The 18892-nt window shown below is 49.4% G+C and overlaps 8 protein-coding genes across 8 annotated transcripts; 5 read left to right on the forward strand and 3 right to left on the reverse strand.

The window, feature by feature from the left end:
* Window positions 1-1175: 1175 nt before the first annotated feature.
* EI90DRAFT_3057436 (uncharacterized protein) lies at window positions 1176-1729 on the reverse strand. Its single transcript, XM_039060293.1, has 2 exons — window positions 1710-1729; window positions 1176-1654 (listed from the first exon to the last, which is right to left on the reverse strand). Exon 2 carries the CDS (start codon window positions 1652-1654, stop codon window positions 1388-1390), a length of 267 nt encoding a protein of 88 aa, XP_038915992.1. The 5' UTR covers window positions 1710-1729; the 3' UTR covers window positions 1176-1387.
* A 414-nt stretch (window positions 1730-2143) lies between these two features.
* Window positions 2144-3758, forward strand: EI90DRAFT_3016326 (P-loop containing nucleoside triphosphate hydrolase protein; the record flags this gene model as incomplete). The annotated part of the gene is made up of 6 exons (XM_039056977.1): window positions 2144-2181; window positions 2267-2321; window positions 2383-2979; window positions 3029-3157; window positions 3214-3637; window positions 3697-3758. The coding sequence occupies 6 exons, from the start codon at window positions 2144-2146 to the stop codon at window positions 3756-3758; spliced, it is 1305 nt and encodes a 434-aa protein (XP_038915993.1).
* Window positions 3759-4090: 332 nt separating this feature from the next.
* On the reverse strand, window positions 4091-6578 carry EI90DRAFT_3057440 (uncharacterized protein). The gene is made up of 9 exons (XM_039060294.1): window positions 6475-6578; window positions 6294-6371; window positions 6132-6240; window positions 5691-6073; window positions 5606-5639; window positions 5522-5550; window positions 5219-5465; window positions 5059-5168; window positions 4091-4993 (listed from the first exon to the last, which is right to left on the reverse strand). Exons 2-9 carry the CDS (start codon window positions 6369-6371, stop codon window positions 4547-4549), a joined length of 1437 nt encoding a protein of 478 aa, XP_038915994.1. The 5' UTR covers window positions 6475-6578; the 3' UTR covers window positions 4091-4546.
* Window positions 6579-8010: 1432 nt separating this feature from the next.
* Window positions 8011-10249, forward strand: EI90DRAFT_3057450 (uncharacterized protein; the record flags this gene model as incomplete). Its single annotated transcript, XM_039060295.1, has 10 exons — window positions 8011-8152; window positions 8203-8598; window positions 8653-8860; window positions 8919-9046; window positions 9085-9136; window positions 9192-9268; window positions 9328-9396; window positions 9448-9501; window positions 9560-9733; window positions 9797-10249. Coding segments are annotated over 9 exons (1422 nt in total), but the record flags the coding sequence as incomplete, so codon positions are not given.
* Window positions 10250-11972: 1723 nt separating this feature from the next.
* On the forward strand, window positions 11973-14741 carry EI90DRAFT_3145590 (lysophospholipase 1 precursor; the record flags this gene model as incomplete). Its single annotated transcript, XM_039065313.1, has 10 exons — window positions 11973-12602; window positions 12708-12816; window positions 12876-12993; window positions 13108-13129; window positions 13345-13431; window positions 13578-13656; window positions 13782-14112; window positions 14178-14338; window positions 14402-14660; window positions 14681-14741. 10 exons carry the CDS (start codon window positions 11973-11975, stop codon window positions 14739-14741), a joined length of 1857 nt encoding a protein of 618 aa, XP_038915996.1.
* Window positions 14742-15200: 459 nt separating this feature from the next.
* Window positions 15201-15833, reverse strand: EI90DRAFT_2920244 (ribosomal S13/S15 N-terminal domain-containing protein; the record flags this gene model as incomplete). Its single annotated transcript, XM_039054734.1, has 3 exons — window positions 15201-15424; window positions 15516-15716; window positions 15800-15833. The coding sequence occupies 3 exons, from the start codon at window positions 15831-15833 to the stop codon at window positions 15201-15203; spliced, it is 459 nt and encodes a 152-aa protein (XP_038915997.1).
* Window positions 15834-16148: 315 nt separating this feature from the next.
* Window positions 16149-17409, forward strand: EI90DRAFT_3057461 (ribosomal protein S6e-domain-containing protein). Its single transcript, XM_039060296.1, has 5 exons — window positions 16149-16202; window positions 16266-16317; window positions 16375-16830; window positions 16897-17184; window positions 17242-17409. Exons 1-5 carry the CDS (start codon window positions 16184-16186, stop codon window positions 17294-17296), a joined length of 870 nt encoding a protein of 289 aa, XP_038915998.1. The 5' UTR covers window positions 16149-16183; the 3' UTR covers window positions 17297-17409.
* Window positions 17410-17484: 75 nt separating this feature from the next.
* Window positions 17485-18778, forward strand: EI90DRAFT_1005539 (uncharacterized protein). The gene is made up of 6 exons (XM_039051359.1): window positions 17485-17658; window positions 17730-17855; window positions 17905-17952; window positions 18120-18222; window positions 18302-18428; window positions 18497-18778. Exons 1-6 carry the CDS (start codon window positions 17581-17583, stop codon window positions 18720-18722), a joined length of 708 nt encoding a protein of 235 aa, XP_038915999.1. The 5' UTR covers window positions 17485-17580; the 3' UTR covers window positions 18723-18778.
* Window positions 18779-18892: the final 114 nt, after the last annotated feature.

Here is an 18892-nt window from a genome sequence, read left to right on the forward strand (position 1 = left end):
CACTGAACGGCGGTAGTGGTTACTCGGGCAAGAAGACAGTGCCAGACGTCCTTGTGGCAGGGTCTGCCAGTAGTGCACTCACCAAACGCTGAAATACATCGTGTAAGAGAAGTCAAGAACGACGGATTCGGAAGAAGTTAGTTGTGGCAGATCCCTCCCATAAACAAAGAAACAGTACGTCATGCCCATAACGCTCCCCCGCCCCGTGTGCTCCGAGGGCCTGAGCAATGTAGTGGACCGAGGACATTGATTGTGAGCCGCAGACTTCAAGTGCAGAACAGATCCATTAGGGGCTTCACAGTGTTGAAGTGTACCTAAAAGCACGTACAAGGCCACCATATAACACGTAAGCTCTTTTGGTCAATACGAGGCCTATTGAGCAAAGAAAGTGCATCTATAACCAGTTGTACCATCACCAGGATGGAGACACCTGAAAGCTAGAGCTCAGGGTCGAGAGAAGTCAAGCCACACCCAAGAGTCGACCCTATTGAAGCAGTTTTCGACCAGATGAGAATGCTCGAACTGATAAACTGATAGGGAGGTTGCTGAGAAAGTGCAGCGAGAGCGGCGACCTTTGATGGGAGGCGACCTTAACGTAACTCTCTCAACCCAAGATACTTGATGCGGAGAAGTCGATCCCACATGCCTCGTGGTGCCACTGTCACACATTTGATTAGAGCCTAATTAGAAGTAAACTCACACTTCATTCCCATCCTAAGGTAACGAAAATGATGCTAGACACCCAATGTAGAACAATCAACCCTGATGACCAAATGAGTCCATGAGCGACGAGTCAGCTGAGGGCAGTGGATAACTGAATCCAACACGGCCGGTGGTCAGGAAAAATATGTCTGGTAAATCGGGAGGCGACCAAGATAATACCAGGACCTCCACGAGAATGCCGGCAACATATCATATACATATAACGTTACCTGATATCCGCTGTCACGTAATGGATTTAAAAAAATCCATGGGCACCCGCGCATTACCTAGGCCATATCGGCCGAGACCCAGCACTTCCCAGCACCACGTACTCTTGTCGGTTCCAACATGTAGTGAAATCACCTGCTCATAGTAGAGCACAGGGCTCTTAGATCCTGTAATACAACACGGCCCAAGCCAATCTAGACGTGCCATAGCCTCTCAGAGAGGTCGAACGCGCCTATGATAGTACTCCAAGTTTGAGTGGCCGAAGAAGACACCACGTCAGGAATTGCGGTCATGAGGCATCATACCTTTGGACTGCATAAACTAGGAGCTTGGGGAACACCGAATGAGGACGGCCAGCGCTGCACGAAGCTGCCAGCAACACTCCAAGCCTGTCGACTTCTGGAGTTAAACCGCCAACTGCTTGAGAGCATGTCTAGCTCCGGAACAACGTGTCATCTCACAGGACCCTAACGGATTGTACGAGGGAAATGCAGCCGAATGGATGGATTTTATTCCCCGTAAATGCTCTCTCAGGAAACGTTGCGCAGAGGAAAGAACTGGCCCTGCATGCCCGCTCGAAGCAGGTGCCTTTGTGGGGGGCGGACAAGAGCACAATAGATCCTGCCACCAATGAGTACTCCCCTGAGTTAATGTGGCCCCACGAAACATCATGAGACCATAATATGACCAAGTTGTCAGGCAGGTGCGGATTCACACTGGTCATACAGGAAAAAATTACTTAGAGGAGGCGTGTAATCAATACAAAACTCCAAGCGTGCCTACGCTTTACCGCGATCTTGACGTGCTGGTTGTCAACTACCATCGCTCAGTGCCTGGGATGACCACCTTCTTGATGCGCGTACATCGAAAAGACGCCGGAGAAATAAGGTCACGGTCTGTGACCGTGACAGGTCCTGAAACTGGTGCTCGTGCTCCCTAATCGACTTTGACGTTGGTGCCAACCAGGCGCTTGTCTGCTATCCATTCCACTCTCAGATTGGCCATCACATCACTTCAGCTGTATCAGCTCCTCGGGCCGCTAGCAATACTTTCCGTACTTCAACTTCCAGAAGTTTTCCGGTAACGCATCTGAACCCGACTCAACTTGCACAAGGTCGAGATCCTCACAAGCTATCCCTTTTATCAAAAAATTAGGATTCAGTGTTAAGGGAACTCCTATTGACGCTGCATAACTTCGAGCAAGAAAGAAATAATGTCACAACCTCCTCAAAATCACTCATCTGCCTCAGCGTGAGCCCTTTTGCCCAATCAAATTAAACGTTAAGCTGGAATTTATGCCAATTTCTATTGCCGTATGCTGCGATTGTCTCTACAGCGACTGGAAAGCTGGGCTCAAGGCTCCACCGAAAGATAGCAGGCCGCAAACGGAAGTATGTGGCTGGCTCTAAGCGTGCAAAATCGAGTCAGCTTATTCTCTCCATCCTTGCCCAGGATGTGACTGCGACACGCGGTCTAGAATGGGAACAAATGAACCTCCGTCGTGAACTACTCATGGGCATCTTCGAAGCTGGATTTGAGAACCCTTCCCCTATACAAGAAGAAGCTATTCCCATCGCTCTCACTCGTCGTGACATCCTTGCACGCGCGAAGAATGGGACAGGCAAGACGGGCGCTTTCGTCATTCCCTGTCTCCAGCACATCGACACTACGATGCTAAAAATTCAAGCACTTCTCTTGACCCCCACTCGAGAACTCGCGCTTCAAACTGCTCAAGTTGCCAAGACGCTGGGGAAACACATGGGTGTAAATGTAATGGTGACAACTGGCGGCACAACCCTCAAGGATGACATCCTCCGTCTGGCTGATCCCGTCCACATCCTTGTTGGGACTCCCGGGCGCATTTTGGATTTGGCAAGCAAAGAGGTCGCCGATTTGAGCTCCTGTGGGGTATATGTCATGGACGAAGCAGACAAGCTATTGAGCCCCGAGTTTACCCCTGTGATGGTGGAGTTGCTGGAATTCTGCCCTCCTCAGAGGCAGGTGATGTTGTTCAGTGCTACTTTTCCTGTGATCGTGAAGGATTTCAAGGTGAGTATGGAATGCCTAGTCATCTTGAAGCGTTTTAACGTTTCTGTAGGGCATTCATATGCGTGACCCTTATGAGATCAATCTCATGGATGAGCTTACATTACGCGGCGTGACCCAATATTATGCATATGTTGAAGAGCGCCAGAAAGTCCATTGTCTCAATACCCTGTTCGGCAAGGTACAGACAACGGCTACCCTGTTGTTGAGCACGCATTTAGTTGATAATTTTCACAGCTTCAAATCAACCAATCAATCATCTTCTGCAATTCCACAAGCCGAGTCGAGCTACTGGCAAAGAAGATCACCGAGCTAGGATACTCATGCTTCTACTCACATGCCAAAATGCTTCAAGCCCACCGTAACCGCGTTTTCCACGACTTCCGCAATGGCGTCTGCCGAAATCTTGTCTGCTCGGACCTTCTTACGCGTGGCATTGATATCCAGGCTGTCAATGTTGTCATCAACTTCGATTTCCCCAAAAGCTCCGAGACATATCTCCACCGTATCGGCCGCAGTGGACGCTTTGGACACCTCGGCCTTGCCATCAACCTAATAACGTACGACGATAGGTTTAATCTCTATAGAATAGAACAGGAGTTGGGAACAGAAATCCAGCCGATTCCCCACACCATTGACCATGCATTGTATGTGGCACCAGGTACTGGAGGTGACGATCGTCAGGCCGCCGCCCAGAGGGCTCAACTGCTGCAACAACAGGTGAGAGCACAGCAGCAGACCCGGCAGGCGGCCAGACTCCAGCAGCAACAGCAAGCCGCTAGGGCATTACAACAGCAATGGGCAAATGGTCCGATGCAAGGACAAGTCTACCCTCAGAACCAAATTCCGAGGGGACCACCAGTTTATGTCCCACAGCCACAAAGTGGTCCTCATAGGGGTGTTGCGCCACCCAACGGTGCACATTGACGAATTCCTTCATAGAGTGCGCTATTTTCGTTTGTTTCGGCGACTCAACTTCTCGACTGACACCCAATACTCTCAGTCATCTCGATTCCCCTGCTCGGCACACTATTGGTCACGCTCACTCTAACGACCATTTTCCAACGGGAGGCTGGCGTCTCTAACGCTCTTTGTACCACTTTGTTCAGTGTCACTCCTTGCGTTTTCTATTTCTGCTCTATTTATATTACCTTGGTGAGGATCGCTTTAATCATTACTTTGCGTCTCTCCGATCCGGTCCTTACTGCCCAAGGTTGGAAGTACAAAGATGCGTCGGAATATCGCGACTTAATATCCCCTTCTCTCTTCGTTGTCTCTTCGTCTGCCGCTTGCCCAGAAAGCGGTTGGTAATGGTCTGATGGTGCTGAGGCGCAGAACGTTGTGTTAGCGAGCTTCGTAATCATGCTTTGATGCATTCTGCTGCTGCTGGTGACTGGGGTGGCATTGTTGTAGTTAGACATGGATTTGGCTCCACGAACTGTGACATGAAAGCTTTCTCCCTCCCTAACCAATGTCGTGAAGGACAACATATATAGGGAAATACCATCTACGTAAGCGAAGTATCAGTTGTATCTGTTCAGGTATGAAACCAACGCCCGAGCCACCGAATTTACAGTCTTCGCAACGCGAAGATTAAGAACAGCAGGAAACCAGCGTAGGTGATCCATTTGATTTTAACCGCATTTCTCCTTCCAATGAACAACTCGAAGCTGATCCAAAATGGATCCAGAGTCTTCTCTAATTGAGAGATTTCTTTCCCCAAGAGCGGACGCCTCCGCTTCTGCTGTGAGGCGCTCTGACGCGCCATGAACGCGACCCACCACGCGGTAGAAACCCCAGCGCCAAACAAAGGGATTTTGAAGTTCCACCATGGCGAAGGCTCGTCAGCCAATTTCGGGAGGCCTGTCTCGGTGTCGATTGAGACGGTCTTATCTGGGTAACTCGCAGGATCGATTATTAACCAAGGAAGGTAGGGGTACGGGACTGAGGGTCGAGCGAGAGCCACAAAGTCTGCGTGTCCTGAAGTAATTGTCTCCATCATAATTTTGACGGAACGCTTTTCAGTGAAGTTAAGAATTAGAACAAGGATTAAGATGAGAATTATATGAACAAACCACTCACAATAGAACCGGTAAGTATAATTTTAGGTGCATTGGGGATGTCCCGAATAGAAGAGAGAGCCTTCCTAGAGAAAGCGGAGAAGAGAGCCTGGCGGGTGGAAGTTAAAAAACCTGTGCTGAAGTCCATCAACCCATGTCAGAAAAAAAGAACCTAGACGAACGAGGATTCTCGTAAGTTCCCCCACTGATTTCAATCAGGTCCACAGGATAGCCTTCTTGCGCCCATCCAGCAATGTCTTTTATGTGCTCTAACGCAGTTTCTTCCGTCAGCCCTCCTTGCACATAGTCCGCTGCGTTGAGTTTGATGGCAACCACAAAATCTGAAGGCATGGCCTTTCGAATGCGTTGCACCAGTTGTTTCAAAATGTATAAAGAGGCGGGTCCATATGGAGGGGTACGCTTGTTGGTCTGTGGTGGTTCTAGCCTCAGTCCTCCCTCCCAAACAAGCGAGATGAAGGCATCACCTTTGGAGAAACCGTACATGCTAGGAGGTCTGTGAAGAATGGTATCAATGACATATTCAGCGCTCGGCCCATCACAGAACCTACAGCCGTGAGCACCATGCAGTTGTACACCATCAAACTAAAAAAGTCTTGAGACGACTGAACATTCCGTATCAAGCATCGATATTACCTTGCATTTGTGAGCAAGACGCGCTGCGAAAACAAAACGGTCCAGGATCTTGTCGAGTTCCGCGTCGCTTGGCGAGGTGGGATGTTTGAACAACAACCGAAAGAACAACCTCCCGAACCAGTGATCCGGCGGAGCAAGTGGGACATCACTGACACAAACAGGAGGCGCAAATATACGTCCCCCTACTAGTTGGGGTGACTGCCGTGTAGCATGAGAGACCTGAAGGAGGGCCAAGGGTTTCTCATGTGGTTCTGTCGCTTTCCCAGGCCCATGGATTGCTTCAGCCAACCTTTCATAAGGTTCGCACGATTCTTCACTAAAATCCTCGGGGACGACGATGTCTCGTCCCAACGTAAGATGGTCATTTGCCACTTGCGCATTACCTGTTCCGACGTCACGTTCCGACGACAATATTCGGGCAATGATGGGTTTGCCACTTGCCTGTCAAGATGATACCCCAGCCACCCTTGCCCCATAACTCGTACATCCCCTCGTGATCATGGTTCGGCAAACCACCCCACCAATCCGCCAGAGCTTCATACATAGAGGCCTAACCTTCAACAGATGAGAAACGACGCGTGCAGTTCCGGCCTATGAACTGACCTTCACGAATCTATTTGGTGCGATGCGCCCGCATGGGAGCATTACAGGAGAGTTAAGCACCTCCCCTGTTGAGGTCATGTTCACAATAGCCCAATCCGGGTTGTACAACCAGCCGAAGCTGCTGTAATTCTGCTTCGGTCCCGACACCAACTTCGCCGATCAATATATTGACAGGCCTAGGACGAAATCCCTGTCATGCGTCACCGGTGGGGGGTGTCCATTATGTATATCTTGGATTGTACGGAACGGCATCGATCATCGAACATTGTGAAAAAAAGCTTGCACACAATTGATGGCTGTAATTCACACTTTCTAACATGAATTTATGTAACAGAAGCTATGAAACAATCGAAAATTCGTCTATCTATCTTACAGCGTGATCGAGTCCATCATAGAGCCGAATGATGGAAAAGGAACAAACCTGCTAACTCCATCCACCAGCGTTGTCTTCCATCGGCAACTCATTACATCCAAACGTTTCGACAAAGATGATGGGCATTGGGTACCAGAACGTTCCTTGCCCGACCAAACGCAAATGGCCTCTAGAGCCCAAGCCCCAAAGGCTGTCGGAGGCTGTCAAAGGTATAGTCCTATCTCAGTGGCTGGGTAACGGCATGGACCCCTTTCGTTTATGCTGAATGCCTCGCTAATTTGGGGTGAACAATCCAGATGTGTTCAGCAACCTGTTAAATCAGGATTTTCCAGGTTGACCGGTAATATGAGTCGTACATCCAATAGCGGCATCATAGTACCAATAATACCACCCTTGGCGACAGTGGCGAGGGGATCCAATCTGGAGTTCCCGTAACGTGACTAGAGAGCCGGGTGGCTGATATGGGGGAGTATCATGGCTCCAGGAGAGATTACGGCCGGACGGTTGACCCGGAATGCTCTGTTCAGAAAGTAACTATGAGAAGCATTTCGGTCCGTGCTAGCGAGGTCAGATCGATGGAAATTGTCAGGAAAAACCTACTGCTCGTTCGAGGACCGTACCTATCGTACGAAAAAGAGCAACAAAGACGAGAAGCGCTGATAGCGCGATGAGGCAAGAAGTTCCCACAGTGGTCAAGTCAGCTGATTCAGATCTTGACGATGCCAGACCCATTGCCCGCTGAGGATATGCCGCGTAGGGACACTCCTTTTGATGTGGGGATCCACTCCTCTACTGCGTGGGCCAAGCATCTGGGGAATTCGAGTGCTCAACCGTCCAACAATTTCCAACAGAGTATCGAGTCCGACCCGGAGGAGGAAGGTTTTCCAGCCAGAGTAATTCAAAACTTTAATGGGGATATTGACAACAGCGAACTGTGGGGATTTATCTGATGTTTGACGCGTAAAAAGGTTTCTCTTACCGTGAATACACCAGTTCAGTTACTGCGGGGGACACTATTGTCGTCCTTCTAGAAGATGTGATGGAGGGATGGAGTTTAGCCCGGAAAGCGGAACAGAGTGCCATTGCCCAACGCCCTTTAGCTTCGGAGCCTTCAGGCGTTTCAATGGGTCTAATTCCCCGCGACCATTATGTCGCGACACTCGAACTTGGAACACCCGCAGACCTGGTTTCCCTTAAGCGAGGATCGTATTTTGCTGGAGGAAAACTCTCCCCGATTGATGCAGATATATCCTCAAGTCTGATAGAAGCTGAATCTCAGGTGGTGCCTCTTGAGGCTCAGTCCACAGGAGCCATTGGGATCGCGGAACTAAGGGCGAAATTGCTTGGAGGAAAAAGCATTAATCGCTTTTCTAGCTTTGTCTCTTCTGGAGCGGAGGATTGGATATTAAATGGAGAGGTAAACTTGCCTCTGGGAACCTCTACTGGAGAAGTTTCGGTTGCGGCCGCTGATAGCTTCAACGTTATGGCAAGTGGGCCTCGGGCTGAGGCGATTGAGATTGACTGTGGCTTATACAGAGTCCACCGGCATGGAAAGAAACTACACCTTTCTTCAGTGTCCTTGTACATTCACCAGCCAAACAACTGTCGCCTTTTTCTGGAGCGTACATCAGATATTCAGTGTCCTCGATCTTCCCCCCAGAATTCGAAACAGACATTTCTTCATCTACGCACCGTGTTACAGTATTCAGACGATTCTCTCAATTTTCCTTTTTGAGTTCGGCATTGTCACGCAAGCTACCTGCCGTCGTCCTTCCACCACTTCCCGAGAAGCAGTATGCTGGACGGTTCAACAATGATTTTGTTGAAGCTCGGAGGGGAGACCTGGAGCGCTGGATCAATGCGGTGGCTCGCCATCCGCTAGCCAGGACCACTGAAGTCTTGTCGTTTTTCTTGACATGTGTAGAGGAAGAGGTTGGTGAAAGTGCTTCAAGTCATCACGTACCCACGAGATGGAATTTCATCTAGGAATGGAACACACAGCTTCCCAGATATTTGGCGGGTCCGCCTGCAGCCGGACCTTCTTTTTTCTCCCGTGTCTTCTACCCTAATTTCAACGTGGACGCGGAAGACGCGGAACGGTTAGTTAATCGTTTCGAAAAACATACAAAGCTTGCCGCGAAGGGTATCGACAACATCCGAACTACATTCAGTAGACTTCGAGAACGGGGCTTAGGTTCGTCGTGTGACGGTTCCCAGCCAGTGTTTTTACTCAGATGCGCCCGATATTCAAGAGACATCAATGTCTCTCAGGGCATTTTCTTATAGTCTGTTGGAATTAATTACATCGACCCTTCCCGGAACCCGCGATGTTCAGACCGAAATGGATGAGCTCGAGGCGGCAAAATTGACGGGCGCTAGCGTGACCAACGCGAGAGAACAACATCCCCTTCCCCTCAGGAGGGTCTGATGACAGCCGACGGCGCATGGTGTTGGAAGGACGATTGTGATGGTAGGTTGTAATGGTATGCAGGACTATACATGCATCTAAACCTATTTTACGTCAGAATGTCTCGACACTACTAAAGGTTTGCAAAAACTCGTGGATACACTTCAAATTGTCGCCGATCTGCACGAAGACCATGTACGCGCATTTATGAATTGTTTTCGCGCTCGTGCCTCGCTAATTCGGTCCTACTACAGGCGAGACGGACGCAGCTGGCGACACTTGAACTATTGAAAACAATGGCTCACCCAGTTGAGTTGTACGCTGTATGTGATGTTGTCGACATTTCTTCCCCTTCTGATAAGACAGTAACTCAGCCGACCGTGGATATCCATCGATCAGCTCTTGCTAAATACCTTGAGGTCTCCGATGTACATTCAGCCCTTCACATTCCTTCCCAAGTGGATCTTAATAATCGGAATTACACAGGAGCAACACAGCAAACCTATTATTCATAATACAGACCCTGTTGTAGCTTCACGTTGCGAGGCTGTCCTCAACGCCACTATGGCTGAGCTCGAGACATACCATCAGCATAAGAACGAAGATTTTAGACAGCTATCAAAGGACTACTTGGATGGAGAGATTGAATTTATGGAACAGGTCTGTTGCCCTCCTGCTGCGCTAAATCAAACGTCCTACAACGGTTCTTTGCAATCATTCAAGGTCCTAACGCGCTTTCGTACCGCCCGTCGAGCTTTCGATGCTCCCCCCGATCCAAAAGTTCTCTTTCCTGGCCCCCGGCGTCCCTCGATCCATGAGAAGGACCTTTCCTTACCGCCATCGAAGAGGAGGGAAGTAAAACCGTTGACACAGCCCACACCCCATATGTTCGATTCATCTGGAGGAGCTTTGAAACCCGTGGCCAAAGTGTTGCAAGAAGTTGGGTTATTATTTCGAGTGGGTGGAAGCTCGGGTGTATATCAGTAAGCCGGATTGGGTGATGATGCCAGTAGCCGGAAGAGAAAGAAGACGGTGGAAGCTCTCCTTGTCGGTTTGTGCGCAAATTTTGATGGCTGTTAGTAAACATTTCCCGGCTTGCACACGCTGCAAAATTTCATCTCTTTCCGCCGCAGTAAGGCCTGTAATTTCATGTTGTATATATGACCAATTGTGAATACCGGGTGATTGTCGAAACATCATGGCTTTGGCCAGCAGAAATGAATCATACTTAGCTAGGTTGTGCGCTGTGCTCACAAGCTCTTCTCCTATTTTCAACCATGCATGGGTAACAAGGGCCACCAGGCGGATATCTACGAGTGTGATGCTCCCTCCGACAGTTGGTCTAGGCCTACGGCGGCGGAATATCGGCAACTGGACTTCTGGCAAGGATGACCCTGCGGCTTAGGCGAGATCGGTCGAAAATCACATCAACCAGCCATCAAGTCGCTCATTGCCAGCCGCGAACATCCCAAATAATACCCTACGGTCGCGCTCCGATCGCGAAGCAGTGTCTAGGGTATCTGTCGGCCAGCCGAAGATGGTCAAAACGCCCGCTTGGGCCACAACCGAGAAGAGAAACATATGTACATAACATGATCGGATGTTCGAAATACATGACCAAAGCAATTGATCCGCCTTCTGACGTATGTCAGAGATCTGAAGAGCCCTTCTAGATGAATGTTCGATTTTGGACTAAGCCGCACACGCGGGATTAGTACAAGTGGCCCGGATTCGGTCCAGAGATGCTTCTGTGGTTCTTAAAGTATGGCGGCGAGTTCGGTGAACGTTGGGATGGCGGCTGTATAAGGCGCCCATGACCAAACCCTTCCCACATCTCGGTGCGCAAACGACCTTCAACTTGCGGTGTCTGGTGCCGGTGTCCCTGCTACGGTATCCTGTCTGCATTCGTGCGCTCATGTAAAACTAACCGCTGCTGCTAAACCGGATAGCCACTGAATAATCCAGCATCATGATTCATGACATGGATGCCCGTTCCTACACCATTGCCTGATTGGTACGGTTGTGGCTGGGGCTCTAGATCTCTGACGACATGACCGCCCCGGTTACCAGCGTTCTCATGCCCACCTCCATTGGAACGGCGTAGTGGGATTGGGAATGGTGGAAGAACGAACAGACCATTCCAAGCGTCCACAGGCTCGGGGTACTTGGGGCCGCCTTGGAAATGGATACCCGTCGCTCCTAGGACCAGCCGATTTCGGCAGTAGAACCTTTTCCCAACAACCGCAAAACGTTGTCGGCGTAAAGTCGATATTCCATGCAGTACACGAGGACCACGGCTCTTGTTCTATTAATCAAGAGCCTACTGGAACAAACAATATTGATCGGTGGCGATGATGTATCTACGGGACAACAGATCCCAGCCCAGCACTAGAGTGACAACTGGTGGAGACTGGAACATATCCTCGCCGCACAACGTGCGCTTGTTGTTTGCATTTGGGTATTCTATCAATGATTGCGACGAGCTGCCGGGCCACAAACACACCGGATTCGTGTCACTTTTTAATTTTTTTCCCCTCCTTCAAAACTCGGGGGCGGGGGAGACCCGGACTTGGGTGGAACGAGTAAACCTACGGGTTGGTGGCTGTGTATTGGGTATGTCATGTGTATATATATGTATGACACAGTACATGTGCGTGGGGTCTTATTGAGGCGAATCGGCTATGCCTGTCGGCCGGCCTCCACCAGCCTTGCGGTTTGTTGGAGCCAACAACTTATATTGCCACATGGTCCAAATAATATATATACCTGACAGTCAACGGCATCAGCAACCGGAAAATGGTACCGATAAAACGTGTGGAAGCAACCTTCGCACCACCTTCACCTGTTTTGCCTGCTTCCAGATCATCCAGTGGCACCTTCATCACAGCTGTGAACAACGATGAAGCCTACGGCATTCGTCCTGCCCCGCGTTATGCTTCTATTTGCCTTGGTTCCGCTCATATTCGCACATGCTACTCCCGGGAGCGGAACACTCGATGGTCTCGATGCTGCTGCCGTCCGAGCCTACGCCAGACTGTTGAAACTCAAACGTGATTCAGCCCCCGCCACTGCTCCTTCGGGGAACTATGCACCTAGCAATTCGTCTTGCCCGCCACAGCTCATCCGTAGCATCAACAACACCGTCTCCGTTGCTCCAGGAGAATATTCTTATGTCCAAGCTCGAAAATCAGCCATCGTATCGAACTGGGCGACGTACCTCAACAACTCTGCCGTAAACCTTCAAGGGTTCGACATAAATGGTTTCTTGAGCAATACGAGTAATTTGCCTATAGTGGCGATCGCTGCAAGTGGCGGAGGCTACCGGGCAATGCTACATGCGTCTGGAGTGTTCAACGCGTGGGACGCGAGGAATAGCACGTCTGTGGCTCAAGGGACAGGAGGCATAGTCCAGCTGAGTACCTACATGGCCGGACTGTCAGGTGGAAGCTGGTTTGTTGGCACGTTGGCTGTGAACAGCATGCCAATGATTCAACAGCTCCTTGAGGTTTGGGATTTGGAGAAGGATCTGGTGAGTTGGAATTGGTATATTCTCTCATTCATCTGCGTGGTTTCCTACTGCAGCATTGTCATTCAATCGCTTCGACTTGATTTCATGAGCCATCTTGCGTTTTAGGTTAACCCCGGCCTCAGCGAGCTTCTAAGCTACTACCTTGATATCAATTCCGAAGTGCAGGAGAAAAAGGCGAAGGGGTTTGACTGTTCGCTTACCGACTACTGGGGCCGTGCGTCACGCTCAATTTCATGTCTTCGCCTGCTTAGTCTGTCTTCTACGTCGGGTCAGACGCATTGTCGAGGCATCTTGTGAACTCCACGAACAAGGGTATCGCAACCACATGGTCATCAGTTCAAAACGTGTCAGCATTCAATGATCATTCGATGCCATTTCCAATCATCATTGCGTAAGTTTGACGTACCGTTCGATGCTCTTAAAGAGTGGGAATGTGAAAGTTCACATTCTGTTTCTCTTTCCAAATTCTGTCTTATCTCTTTTGCTTGAATGAATTCATCTCCAGAGATGGAAGGGCGCCAGGAGAGGCAAGTCTTCCGTCCCCCAACTCCTTACCCATTTCGAAACTCACCCACGTCCGCGTGCCTTCTTCCTTCTTTTGGATTCGCTGATCCTATTGGCCTGCGTCTCCTTATCTAACGCAAATAACCACTCACGCGTGAATGAATTTGTGTGGCGCAATCGCACCGCCATACATACCTATGCTACCGGTTTCTTTCCATGAATGCGCATCCCTTCGTAGACTGTGGTCAGCACTAACACAACCATCTGGGAATTTACGCCGTATGAGTTTGGATCATGGGATCCTAGCTTGAGATCCTTCATCCCGGTAGGCTGGCATTCTATGGTGGCTTTGTATCTCAAGGAGACAGCATACTGAGAACCCTTACGACATACGATTCCTGAAATTTGGGGTGGCGTGTGGATTTGCACACCGACCTCGTTCCTTTCACAATCACCCCTTTGCTCACATAGACTGAGCATATCGGGACCGCCGCGCGTAATGGCACGCCTAGCGTAACGAATGTGTGCGTACGAGGATTCGATAACGCAGGTATGTATTAGCTATATCTTCTCATTCTTTCGGTGTCCTGCCCTCTGCTCTATATCTGTCCTGCCCTTGCTCTATGCCTGCACTACCAGTATTATTTCTTACCCGAATAATGAAATAACTTTCAGGTTTTGTCATGGGCACATCCGCCTCGCTATTCAACGCCGCCATCGCCCACGTAATGAACAGTAGCAGCACGGTTCTCCAGGCTCTTGGAGACCTCCTCAAGGAAATCCTTACTGATCATAACAATGATATCGCACCCTATCCGAACACCTTCAATGGGATCAACGCTGGAGGTTTTCCCGCTTCAGGATCTGCGGAACTAAACCTTGTTGATGGTGCGACAGATAACGAGAACATCCCTCTTTGGCCACTTCTGCAGCCAGAGAGACATGTGGACGTTATTCTTGCCCTAGATGCCAGTTTTGATACGACTTATCGTTGGCCGAATGGGAGGTGAGTGGTGCATCTCTTTGACTTCTTGGCGGTAAACTAACTGCGCTTGTCTGTCATGTCTTAAGTTCCCTCGTTCAGACGAGGAACAGGGTGATGACTGATACTTTCAAGAACGTTCCCTATCCTCGTGTTCCATCGAGTACGAACACATTCGTTAATCGAGGTTTGAACAATCGTACCACATTCTTTGGATGTAATGAGACAGCTACGCCTCTTATCGTCTATGGTGAGTGTTGTAACTCCTGCTCTTGCGGACGTAAGTGTAATGTTTGGCACCATGCCGCACCAGTCCCCAATCACCCCTACACATCATACACCAATTTTTCGACTTTTCAACTCAATTATAAACCAATTGAAGCTCAAGAGTTCCTCACCAACGCCCTGCATGAGGCAACAGGCAACGGAACGAATTTGCCGACCTGTATGGCCTGTGCTCTCATCCAACGTGCCCTCCTCAGGCAGGGTAAACAGCTGACGCCACAATGTCAATCTTGCTTCAACCAGTATTGCTGGGATGGAGTAGAAGATGAGAGTCTGCCGAAGGGAGAGTATGATCCGAGCATCCCAGGGGTTGGAGCGGCGCAGGACGCTGGTGGAGCGGGAACTGGCGAGAAGCCGACGCCTCTTAGTGGAAGTGGTGTGGGGTTGAATAGAGGCTTGATACAGAGCCTAGGCACGGCCGTCGTGGCTTGTTTAATATGTGTGGCTTTGGGTGGGACTATGAGTTTGGTATGATGACCCATACGTAGCGGTGGATGGAGTGTTCGCCTTTGGTTTGGGAGGCATTGATTCATCGCACCTCTCTCATTGACTTGATGATCATGATTTTTCGACCAGTATTGTCTTTAGTTACTGTACTCCATGACCTAATGTCATTGCGTCCTAGTTTAGCGGGGCTGAGAACGTGTAGTTTGAGGATTGCATGACATAGAAAGGAGATGAGATGCCATAACTACATGGTGTGCTGCACGTTGTGTGATTCAGAAACTGCTTGTCCCCGTCAAATGGCAAAAAGATGATGGTGATACAAGAACATGCCACTAGAGTCCAAACCATCCGCACTGCATCGCGCAAAAAAATTTCATAGACTAGGATGCGATGAGTGTGCTAGCAGTAGCGGCATCATACTTGAACGTTGGTGGGAGTTTCTGAGTCCTCTTGTAGTAGCGAGCAAGACGATGGATGCGGGATTCAACGAGAATAAGTCGGTATTTGCCATCCTTGTCTCTGCGGTTGAATTCAAGATTCTTGCGGATAGTGACAGCTTTCTTAATCAAGTGCCACAAGTCCTCAGGGATGGAAGGAGCAAGACCTTGTTATGGCCGCAAGGAAACAGAAATCGAAATAAATAAATGAGCGCTTCATGTCAAGGTAGTGGTTTGTGGGAATATTGTGGCCCATACCTTCTGATCTGAGAATACGAAGAATCTTGTTACCAGTGACAAATCTGACTTGTGGAATACCGTGCGAGTCACGAAGAATGGCACCGATTTGCGATGGGGTTATGCCTTTACGAGCCAATTTGGTGATGTGCTGGACAATGTCATTTGGGGTTGTCTTTAACCAGCTTGGGGCACTACGACGATAGGGAAGGCAGGACTGTGCTATTGGGTCGTCATAGAAAAAAGAGGAATATCGGTTGAGTCTCGATTTCACAGTTTCCTTAAGCATGGAGATTGGTACGAACAAATGCCCTTTCCGGAGCTGTGCATACGACCCATTTTGATTCTGGATACGTAGGTAAGCGTCCCAAACTTTGTGATTGCGGCATTTTTGATGAACTTACTACTCTTGAGGTGCAAAGGTCAAAAGCTTGATGAGCGAGACGAAGAAATCGGAGTGTGCCGAAGGCAACTGTACAGTCACTGCCACAACTGCTCAGCACCCCTTCCATTCAAGTCTGTTTTCATCGGCCTCGACGCCTGACGGTGCCGTTCTTCTTCCAGGTTGGTTGGCAATTTTCTATGAGGGCGTTGCAGCTGAATGCAGGCCCCCCTTCTTTTACTTGCTTTCAACTTCGCGTTTGTCATTTGCATGCTTGCATTGCATCCTCCACCGACATAGGCCCAGTATGAAATTCAACATTGCCAGTGCGTTGAGTTTAATTGGTATAATATGCTTCCTGTGTACTCATACGTCGCCCTCTGCTGCAGATCCGGCTACAGGCCAACAAAAATTGCTCGACATTGATGATGAAAATCGCTTGTATGGCTGGCCAGTTACTTGGACTTTACGATCTCGACACTCATAGCTACTGTTTAGTCGTATCTTTTACGATAGGCGTATGGGTCAGGAAATCCCCGCCGACTCTCTGGGCGATGAATGGAAGGGATACATCGTGCGAATTACTGGTGGTAACGACAAGCAAGGTTTCCCTATGAAGCAAGGTGTTCTCTTGCCTCATCGTGTCCGCCTGCTCCTCAGCGAGGGTCACTCGTGCTACCGCCCTCGCCGTGATGGTGAGCGTCGGCGCAAATCCGTTCGTGGATGCATCGTCGCCTCCGACATTGCTGTCCTCTCCTTGGTTATTGTCCGGAAAGGTGAAGAAGATATCCCTGGGCTGACCAACCAGGTTCTGCCCAAGCGGTTGGGTCCTAAGCGAGCGAGCAAGATTCGTAAATTCTTCAACTTGAGCAAGGAGGATGATGTTCGCAAGTACGTTATTCGTCGCGAGGTCAAGTCTCAAAAGAATCCCGATGCCAAGCCCTACTTCAAGTCGTGAGTGATCCCCTCTTGCGCTCATACTCAACTTCACTTTTGGTATTAATTCGCCTTTGCCACAAGCCCTAAAATTCAACGCCTTGTCACACCTGTCCGCCTTCAACGCCGAAGACGTCTCCTGGCCCTCAAGCGTAGGAAAATTCATAGTCATTCGCAGCAGAAGGCGGAGTACGATGCCCTCGTTGCCAAACGTATCGCAGAGAAGAAAGTGAGCTTGGATGCTCGTCAGGAGAAGAAGCGGGTGAAGAAGGCTCAACGTGAGGCAATTTATGGCCCCGCACGAAAGGGTGGGGATAAGAGTAAGAAAGGACGAGGAGATAGAAAGTCCCAGCCCAGATGGGGACCACGAGCGTACGTCACTCGTTTCTCGTCCAAAGCGCATTCGCTCAGATTCTATTGCTTGATTAGTTCTGAACCTACGTCCGCCTCTGCCCCTCAGGCTGCTCCTGCTGAAGCTGTTTAGGCATCTCAAATCTGATTTTCTGTATTCTCAAATATTAGGAAGTCCGTTTGAATCTTCATGCTGTTTTGTTTATGATGCTTCGTATGAACAAATATTATGCATGATATTTTCTCTATCTGATCCACTGACGTAAGAATGAGTTACGTAAGTAACAATGTGCAGAAGGAAGTTGTCATTGATTTTTTACGGCACTCTCCGTTTTATTCAGCGCTCATCAACAGCTGGGAGCTGAGCGCTTAGAATCAGCGAAAACTTCTCTCAAGTCTCACTTTCTTTGCCTCATCATGGCGGACGTTGCATCAAGAAGACGAGGAGGATTTACTGGTGGCCGTGGACGGGCGTCACGCCCTGCACCATACTCTGTTAGTTTGACCACACTTGGGCAGCTCCTGTCTCTTTCTGAACAGTCGTGTAACCCTGTTCCGGACTCTAGGCCGGTTCCAAGCCTTCTGGTTCTTGGAAGCGCGAAGTGGTTGGCAATCCGCGAGGCGCTGATATGTCATCTGAGCGACTTGTCATCACTAATTTACATTACGAAGTCATGCCCTCAGACCTGAAGGTATGTGTCGTTCCTCTCCTGTAATGGACTTGACTGATTCATGTGATAGGGGATATTTGAGTCGATTGGCAATTTGGCTCGTGAGCCCACCATTAAAGTACGATAACAACCCTCCACCTTCGCTCGCAATGCAGAATTGGGAAAATGGGATGCTTCATAATGCTTTCCTAATTATGCCTTTGACCCGTTCTGCCACGCTCTTGAATGTTTAAACTCGAGAATGATTGGTTCATTTATATGGTTCCACCTTTACTTGGCCTTCAGTATGATCGTAGTGGACGTTCAACGGGGACAGCTTGGATACACTTCGTCAACCCGAATGATGCCGCCTTGGCGAAAGCTAGATTGGACGGAGTTTCTGCTAAAGGCATGGATTCAGTTTCAGGAGGCTTCTCACCCATGATGTGTGCATGCGCTGACTGCTTGATGCTTTTTTTTTTTCACAGGACAACCAATGAAAATCGAAATTGAAGCTGCAAGACCTGCAAGAGATGCGCCAATTGGCCCTAAGGGACCGCGGGGGAAACTCATTAGCAGAATTGGATCTCTTCCTCTTCTAGACCGTATGGCGAGGTTAGTACGACTCACGGGGCCTTGCCACGGGACCCGGGTGCCATTGAATATTATTTCAGTTCAACTAGCAACATCCCGAAACTGACGCGTCGTCTGGATCGCGGCGACCGCCCTAAAGGTGGCAGCATTCGTACGAATACAACGTTCAGAACTCCGAAAACACGCGATTCCCCTAAAACTGCCGAGGAACTGGATCGAGAGCTGGATGCCTACTTGAATGATGATGATTCTGGCGCTAAGGGTGCGACAAGTACTGGGCGTGTGGCCAGTGGGGAGGATGTTAACATGCAGTGATGGTTGTATTTGCGAAAGAATTCTCGCCATGTTGGGATTCGCGTGCGGTTGTATTTTACATGTTATTCCTCCCCGTCTAATGCTTCATGCTGATCCAGCAGGGTTGATCTTGCTATGAACGCACAGTCTGATTCATTTTTGCACGGCGTTTGTCGGAATAGTCACGCGTC

This window comes from Cantharellus anzutake (assembly GCF_015039405.1).
Source record: "Cantharellus anzutake strain C23 chromosome Unknown EI90scaffold_23, whole genome shotgun sequence".
In the NCBI taxonomy this organism is placed as follows: Eukaryota; Fungi; Basidiomycota; class Agaricomycetes; order Cantharellales; family Hydnaceae; genus Cantharellus; species Cantharellus anzutake.

Excerpts from the sequence above, each read along its gene's own strand:
- EI90DRAFT_3057440 (XM_039060294.1), bottom strand. The coding sequence starts at position 6,371 with ATGACCTCAACAGGGGAGGTGCTTAACTCTCCTGTAATGCTCCCATGC. Across the intron at positions 6,074-6,131 it reads CTGGGGTATCATCTTGACAG|GTAATGCGCAAGTGGCAAAT; the intron begins GCAAGTGGCAAA and ends ACGTCGGAACAG. Across the intron at positions 5,466-5,521 it reads CATGTACGGTTTCTCCAAAG|ACCAACAAGCGTACCCCTCC; the intron begins GTGATGCCTTCA and ends GAACCACCACAG.
- EI90DRAFT_3057436 (XM_039060293.1), bottom strand. The coding sequence starts at position 1,654 with ATGACCAGTGTGAATCCGCACCTGCCTGACAACTTGGTCATATTATGG.
- EI90DRAFT_1005539 (XM_039051359.1), top strand. The coding sequence starts at position 17,581 with ATGGCGGACGTTGCATCAAGAAGACGAGGAGGATTTACTGGTGGCCGT. Across the intron at positions 17,659-17,729 it reads CACGCCCTGCACCATACTCT|GCCGGTTCCAAGCCTTCTGG; the intron begins GTTAGTTTGACC and ends TCCGGACTCTAG. Across the intron at positions 17,856-17,904 it reads TCATGCCCTCAGACCTGAAG|GGGATATTTGAGTCGATTGG; the intron begins GTATGTGTCGTT and ends TTCATGTGATAG.
- EI90DRAFT_3057461 (XM_039060296.1), top strand. Across the intron at positions 16,318-16,374 it reads ATTGATGATGAAAATCGCTT|TCGTATCTTTTACGATAGGC; the intron begins GTATGGCTGGCC and ends GCTACTGTTTAG. Across the intron at positions 17,185-17,241 it reads CCCAGATGGGGACCACGAGC|TTCTGAACCTACGTCCGCCT; the intron begins GTACGTCACTCG and ends TTGCTTGATTAG.